The 7,511-nt window shown below is 46.9% G+C and overlaps 1 protein-coding gene and 1 pseudogene across 1 annotated transcript; both read right to left on the bottom strand.

Moving 5' to 3' along the window:
* Window positions 1–1,163: 1,163 nt before the first annotated feature.
* On the bottom strand, window positions 1,164–3,478 carry LOC121834794 (annotated as a pseudogene).
* A 42-nt stretch (window positions 3,479–3,520) lies between these two features.
* LOC121834793 lies at window positions 3,521–5,047 on the bottom strand. Its single transcript, XM_042288581.1, has one exon. It carries the CDS (start codon window positions 5,045–5,047, stop codon window positions 3,521–3,523), a length of 1,527 nt encoding a protein of 508 aa, XP_042144515.1.
* Between the last annotated feature and the right edge of the window lie 2,464 nt (window positions 5,048–7,511).

Here is a 7,511-nt window from a genome sequence, read left to right as displayed (position 1 = left end):
AGAGCGCGTCTGTAGGATATCTAAAACAAAATGTGTCCACAAGAAACACAACAATCCCCAGTTCCAGCTCCCGTTTTCTTGGTGGTAAATATCCGAGAAGTTCTTGCTTTGTTTACTTACAAGTCATTCCCAGCTTGAGTGACTTTCTTGGCTCCCAAATGTTCCATCAGCGTTGGATCACTGTTACGGTCACCCACAATTGTTGGGCCATTTTCCTAAAGAAAATAAATAAAAAAAAACAGCCCGTTTAGAGACACTAACTTCATCAGAACGACGTATACGAATTTCATGGCAATGTCTGAAAAATTTGATTACCGTCAAAAAAATTCGGCACACAAAATATAGGAACTTTTTTTCAGCGACACAATCAGCTCATGCAATGGAATTGGAGTGAAACGGTAGGTCGTTTTATCACATCCTTGCGCCGAGCTGACTTGTGTAAGCTGTTGATAATAACTTGATAACAAGCCGATGTAAAAAGTTGCCTTGAAAGTTTTGAGAGCTTGTGCTGATCGACAGTAAATATAACGCCAGTTGCCGTTCCTTCAAGGAGGTACGAAAGTTACTTACGAGTCGAATTTGAGTGGAAATCAGAAGATATGGCATGACGGCTGCTCAAACGAGATTTCGCCCTGGGTGCAATGGTACGATGTTACACTCACACGCTCATTCATGTGCTGAGCGAGCTGGAGCGCTGGAGGCTGAAAGGTAGCATCATAAAGGCAACGCATTTCACAACTACGCGCGCGCGGAACCAAACCGATTGGGGCGCCAAACACTCTACTGGCGGTGAGAGTTGGTATTTAATTGCGTCGTCTACTCTTTTTCAATGTTCGAAAAAGACTGAACTCTCCAAAATATTTTAAAGTGCCTGGGTCGAACACGTCTGTCACAAAAGAAAGTTTTCGTGAAAAACTTTTTTAACTAAATAATTCCGAAGTAGAGCTTAGTTTCGGTTTCGTTTCAGAATTAAAACGGGCCTCCTGGCTTAAATGTTTCGCTAAATACCGTTTTTGTTTTCAGAATAAAGGGGCGAACTGCGCTCATAACACCTTGGCTTTCTCGTATTTGCAGAAATAATTTGTGTTGCTAAGTGAAGCCAGCACACTACTGGGTGATTCAAGGAGCGGCCGTCAGCCCTCTTGAACAGCGGCGTTAGTTAGTTAGTTAGTTGGCGGTACCTAACCCCTTTTGAGACAGGGGGGTCAGCAAAAGTTCAAATTGCCGACACAGGTAAAAGTTTTAGTTCTTGTTTTGTTTTAGCTTTTCCCACTTTTGGGACACTTTCACTGGTTGGCGATCAGACGTAGTCTCTCCCTTTCAAGGGTTCATATCACATGAGCGAATGACATTTTAGCGAACAGCGATGTTTGAGCGAATGAACGTTTTAGCGAATAACGGGGGCGCGCGTTAACCCACCCGCCGCGCTGCGCTTTACGCCGCTTCGCGGCGACAGTCTGCGGGAACTCATTACAAAAATGTGAACCCATTTGGCCCACCCGAAAACGCCGCTTGGCGGCGTCCGACTATTCGCTAAAGTGTCATTCGGTAAAACGTGGGCGTTCGCTAAAATGTCATTCGATCAAGTGAGTGCCTCCCCCCATTCAACGAGAATGCGCTTGGTGGCTATAGTCGGTTACAGCTGGTTAAGAAGGTAGCGGCAAATGCCCCTCAAAGGGAATCCTATATCCCTCCGCCACCTCCGCATCCAATAGCGTCCCATCGTTTCCGCGACGTCGCGGCCAACGCGCGAGGAGGGTCTTGCCTTTCTGTACATATTTGCTTTATCTTTCGACTTCGACTTAGCATTGTGGAAGCCACGAGAGGGAGATTAGAGTTCTCCCCCACCGACGGAAACAAATACGACTTTCGGGGATTAGCTTCCCCCCCGATGGATACAAAGGCTGCTTTCAGGGGCTGGGTTCCCTCCCCGATGAATACAAAGGTCGCTTTCTTAAAAAGTGGGATCGGAGACAAGTTGGAATCCATTGAAGCGGAACAAGGAGTGTTTTCAGCGAACTCTTCTTTCGACTGCGGAGAAATTTGAAACGGGCGCATCACGCTTGTGGGAGGAGCTTCTCCTACCTTCTTGACTTGTAACCGACTATAGTGAACCGTGGGCTCCTTCCCCGAATCCCATCATTTCGGGAATCCTCTCTTCGCTGGTCGCCCAGGGCGGTCGACAGTGGTCTAGGGCAGGGCACCACAGCAGCACGTGGAGGACGTCCTCGCTTGACTGCCCGCACAGATGACAGGCTGTGTCGGTGTCTCCGAAGAGTTGGGCACGTCGGCAGCCTGTCATCAGCGCTCCTACCCGCGCCTGAAACAGTAGCGCACTTTCATGGTCCCCTCGACAGTGTGTGCAGGGAGACGGCTCAGGCTTGTGGAGCGCGTAGATGCTCTAGAGGCTCTGCTTTTTCCTCACCGCTTGTCTCTAGGCCTCAAGTTCAATCGCGTTCACCTCCTCTGTCACAGCCTTGAGCCATCCTTTCTCCGATGTGGCCTCATGTCGCCTTGTCCCTTAGCTGTACACCGAGTCGAGCCTGGCGATGGTGTTTGACCAGTTCGTCCTGCTGCTGCGGTATCTAACGGAGTGGAATGTCCTTTTGGCGTACGCTTCGTCTGGCATGTGGATCAGGCGCCCGAGGTATCCGAGCTTGGCCCTTGCATCCCGTTGCTTGAAAGTCGACCAGGCCATCTCTCCCGTGACGGCCAGGTTTTCAGTTGCCCCGTTTCCGCCCAGTGCCCACCTCCCGATTTCCACTTGATGGCGATCCAGTGTCTTCAGGGTGGTCTGTTGGAAGACCACTGCGTCGCTAGCATAGGTGACCGCCGGTACTGCGACACTCTTCCGCAGTGCCCTCGCAAGGGTGTATGGGTTATAGGAATACTTTGCCATGTTCCACAGGTGACCTTTTCGGATGTTGGAGGTTTTTAGGGTGTTCCTCTCATGTAGTTCCAAGTACAGCGGGCCTTCGTGAAGAGTCACTCCCAGATACCTGTATTCCTTGGTATGTTCTACTTCCACCTCCTGTACTCTAAACGTGTGGTTAGGCTCGTGAACATTATAGCCCATCCACTTTGATTTTTCCTTACTGAATTTGAATCCCTCTTCATTCCCAATTCGAGTGCAGATATCGAGCATGTCTTGAAGGTGAGTTTCATTCTCTGATAACAGGAGTATATCATCAGCAAAGGCCAGTACTGGAATATAAGTTGTTTCCATGTCATTACTGGAGGTAATGGTTGTGAAAGAAACACCCTGCCCTTTGGCTTGCAGCTCCAGAATGAGATTGTTGATGTAGATGTTGAACAGGGTTGGAGAAAGGGGGCAGCCTTGGCGCAGACCCACAATCATGTTCACCTGCCCTGATAAATGTTCTCCCAAACTGTATCTGGCGTTGCATCCGGCGTAAATGTTTCTGAAGAGCGATACTGTCTGAACATCCAGTGCCATCGCTTCTAACTTCGTCCACATCTTCTCATGGGGCACTGCATCATAGGCCTTTTCCAAGTCAAGTTAAGCCAGATAGAGTGGTGACCTATCTAGATTTTTTAGCTCTATTAGTTGTGTGACAGTGAATAAGTTGTCGCTGCCCCGCCGGTTCCTACGGAATCCATTCTGTGCCTCGCTGAAAAGGTGGGCTTTCTCACAGAGTCTCTGCAGTCTGTCTTGCAGGATTGATGCAAAGAGTTTGTAAACATTACTTAGTATTGTTATCGGCCTGTATGAGTCTAATGAATTCTTGTCTTTATCTTTTCCTTTGTAGATTAGTTTTATTTTGGCTTGTTTCCAGGCTTCACGAATAGCGCTTTTTGCCAGCATGTTGTTTAGAAGGTACCTTAGGTGCTTCTGTACTACCGGTTTAAGCTTTTTCAGGAACTCGTTGGGGATGTCGTCTGGATCTACTGCCTTTCCTGCTTCTAGTTTATTAATATGTCTCTGCAGTTCACCGGGCGCTATCGGTTCAAGAATGCTGCTGTCAAATTGTTCCTGAGGTCGTAGGGATGTTTCCTCCTGTGTCCTCGGTCTGTTGTAGAGGGAGGCTTGAAGTCCCTGAAAGTATCTAGTCATTCCCTCGGTGATTTCTTCTTCAGTGGTCCATTGGTCTTCTCCACTCCCTACCGTCTTGTGTTCAAAGTCCTTGTGTGGTTGGAGAGATCGCACATATCTCCAAAAGCAACGGCTTTTGTTGTCGCTTTCTTGTAGGGCTTGTTCGTGTTTCGTGTGTATCTTCAGAATTTTTGTAGCCACTAGAGATTTTACTTTATTTTTCTGTAGCTCGTAATTTTCCCAGTTTTGCGTTGCCATGCTGTATTGCTTTTTATTCATGGCCTTTTGATGTTTTCTGGACCATTCCTGTCGTACTTTGATTTCCTCCTTAACCTCCTTATCAAACCACGGTGTTCGTTTATCACTTTTGACTCTGGTTTGTTTTCCTACATGAGTATATGCTAGTTGCATTAGAGACTCGTAGAACTCACTGTAGGTTGATGGGGGGCTTCTTGCAAACTCAGCATCCAAGGCATTACCCCATGCCGCCATTCTACCTTCGTCATTAGTTCTCCAGTAGCTTGTCCTCCTGTGAAGTTTATGTTTCCTCGAGCCGTGTATGAACTTTTTGTAGGCCTGGTCAATCGTTATTTTTATCCGATTATGGTCACTTCCGCAGCTGAACACTTTTTCCTCGTCCACTGTTATGTTTTGCAGGTGCCATGGTGCACAGAATAAATCTTGGGAGGCGAGAATGTAGTCGATGGTTGATTGTTGGTTTCCACTGCTCCATGTTATCTGCCCCTTACAGCCTTCCTCCAGATTAACTATTCGCAAATTGTTGTGCTCTACAAGTTTTCTGAGACTGTGAGCTCTTTCATCTTTACTACTTAACTCCGCCAGATGGCAGTTAAAGTCTCCCATCAGTATAATTGGGCGTGTGATGTTGCTCTCTTCAAGGTCTTTCTCCAGAAACTTATATATTCTTTCATTCCAAGATTCTTCTACCCCTGCTGTGGCCATGTACACAATACCAAGCCCGATGTGGCCCATTCCCATACCTTCGAATATCGCCCACATATGTTCTGTACAGTTGTTGCCTATTCGCTTAAGTTTTAGGCCTTCCGTTATTAGTTCAATCAATAGATGGCGACACGCACCGGTGGGGTGGCCGAAACATTGGTTTAAGTGGGATGGCTCAACCACCATCACGTTCCCCTCGTGGCCTTGCTCGAGCCGCTGGCAGCTGTGCTCAGCTGGCCCAAGTAGCGGCCCAGCAAACGCATGCATGTATGCGAGAATGTCAGGCTGGGTATAAATTGTTCTCTGATATAGGGAGATGCGGTTCGGCGGTTGTCACGGGCTTTTGCTATACATCTTACCAAGAAGGAATCAATTGTGGATTGACGTGTCCATATTCTATCAATGAAAAGTTCTTATGCAGGAATGCACGCTCAGTAGACTCAATCTTCCAAGACACCGGTGGAAGCGGACGTCTAGAAAACTGCTTTGCGATTTACGGTATTTACCTCGCCATTATAATGACAACTGAAAAGTGACGTCACGAAATATTGTGTTTCACGGGATCCGGAAAATGTTGTAAAGGTTGTTACATTACACCCCCCCCCCCCCCCAAAAAAAAAAAAAAAAAAAAAAAAAAAAAACGGTTGTTGCAATATTTTTGCACACATTATGTTGTACGTACAGCTTATGGGAATATGATGAAAATCATCAGTATAAATAGGAAGACGTTTATTTGCAATGAAGATGCTATGATTGAGCGGCGTTTAGCGACGGCAAGCGAGCGTTCGGGAATTTATAAGTTCATATGATTGCTAACTATAGACATGCGGACAATGAAGACCTGTTTTGTCGGTAGATGGAGTTGCGGTGATGACCTGATATCGGACGACTCGTGGCAGACGAAGAAGCAAGTTTCTTCTCAGCGAATGGTAAGCGTCAAGTGTCAAGCACAGCACGTCTATACCGACGTTTTTGACGTTTCGAGCACTTACCGCTTTCGACAAAAGTGTTGGCACCTGGGCTAACTTTGCGGAAAGACTCGAAGTCTTCCTTGAATCTAGCGCCATCATGAACAGTAACTGAAAACGATCCACTATTCAGTCGGTGGGTGGCGAAACGTATCCGCATCTGCGGAGTCATGGTTGATGCGCACTGTAAGTGATTGGAAGTTTACACGATGCATGCCACTACATCCAAACTCGTCATTGACGTTCTACGCTCTCTTACTTTTGGCCTACCGAAAATACTTCTCTCTGATAACGTGCCGAGTCTTGTTTCAAATAAAATATACAAGTTTTCTGAGAAAAATAAAAACGGCATCAGGTACCACATTAATTCACCAAACTAGCGGGCAAGCGGAACAGATGGTGTGTGAAACGAAGAAAACCCTCTTGAAGCTTACGGAAGAAGCAGTTCAGTGAAAAATCGCCAGGTTCTTGTTCCGGCAGCACCCGACTGTCTCATCTTCCACGATAAAACACGCGCCGAAGCATTGTTCGGCGGACGAAGAGCCACACCCCTCGGTCTCATCACACTATGGCTTACGAACGAAGATCGAGAGACTCCCAGATCGGGAGTACTGGCAGTTTATTCAATCGGACAACTCGTCTACGTGAGGAATTTCAGCGGAAGTCCGGCCTTTCATGTTAAACTTCAGTAGAAAAGGCTCTATGTTGTTTGACCAGAAGATCGTCCCTCTGAATACGTTGGATATCAATGCCATTGAGTGTAAATATAACGAAATCACAAAACTCTCTTTGTGTGTTGTGTAACTGCCCTTGTATTTGGTAGCAGAAGCTATGGTGGTGATTTGTACATTTCACAGTAGGCTCCTTTTTTTTTTTCCACCTTATACTATTTTGCGGTTTCGGTAGGCTATAAGAATCTTTTGGAACGGGGACACTACCTCAACGACGCCATTTGTTCCAAGCACTCCATCAGAGGATGCTGCTAGAAATCTGTCCTTCATATTAATGAATAATCCGCGCTTTCGCACAGTGTAGTTTTCATGTTCCACGTACAGTTGTAAAGCAGCATCCTAATTGATTCTACCATATTCTGCTGCGGACGAAGAAAAGTCTTTGGGTACACAATACCTGAAACAAGTCTGGCACTGCACATTGTGGTTCAATACCCACTAATATCGTCGTCCTTATAGAGCCTCAAAATTTAATCATCACTGCGGCGAACAATTGGGACGACACCAAGAAGCTGCTGTTCCTACCGACTCTACTGCGCGGACAGGCGTTCCAAGTTTACCAGCATCTGGATATGCGACATCGCACATCTTTCGCCCGTCTATCCGCTGCCATGTCAAAGGGCTGTAGATCTCCTGCTCAACGAAAAGTTGCTGCCGCGCAATTTCGAACGCGGAAACACCGTTTTGGGGGAACCGTTTTGGAAACGAACAACGTTTTGGGGGACATGTTCGTATACAACCTGATGGACCTGTTTGCGGGGCTCGGCGATGACCTTCGGTGCCGGGTACTCATCG

This window comes from Ixodes scapularis, unplaced genomic scaffold, assembly GCF_016920785.2.
Source record: "Ixodes scapularis isolate PalLabHiFi unplaced genomic scaffold, ASM1692078v2 PGA_scaffold10__122_contigs__length_95168666, whole genome shotgun sequence".
In the NCBI taxonomy this organism is placed as follows: Eukaryota; Metazoa; Arthropoda; class Arachnida; order Ixodida; family Ixodidae; genus Ixodes; species Ixodes scapularis.
This window is presented reverse-complemented; position numbering and strand designations above follow the sequence as displayed.

Excerpts from the sequence above, each read along its gene's own strand:
- LOC121834793 (XM_042288581.1), bottom strand. The coding sequence starts at position 5,047 with ATGGGCCACATCGGGCTTGGTATTGTGTACATGGCCACAGCAGGGGTA.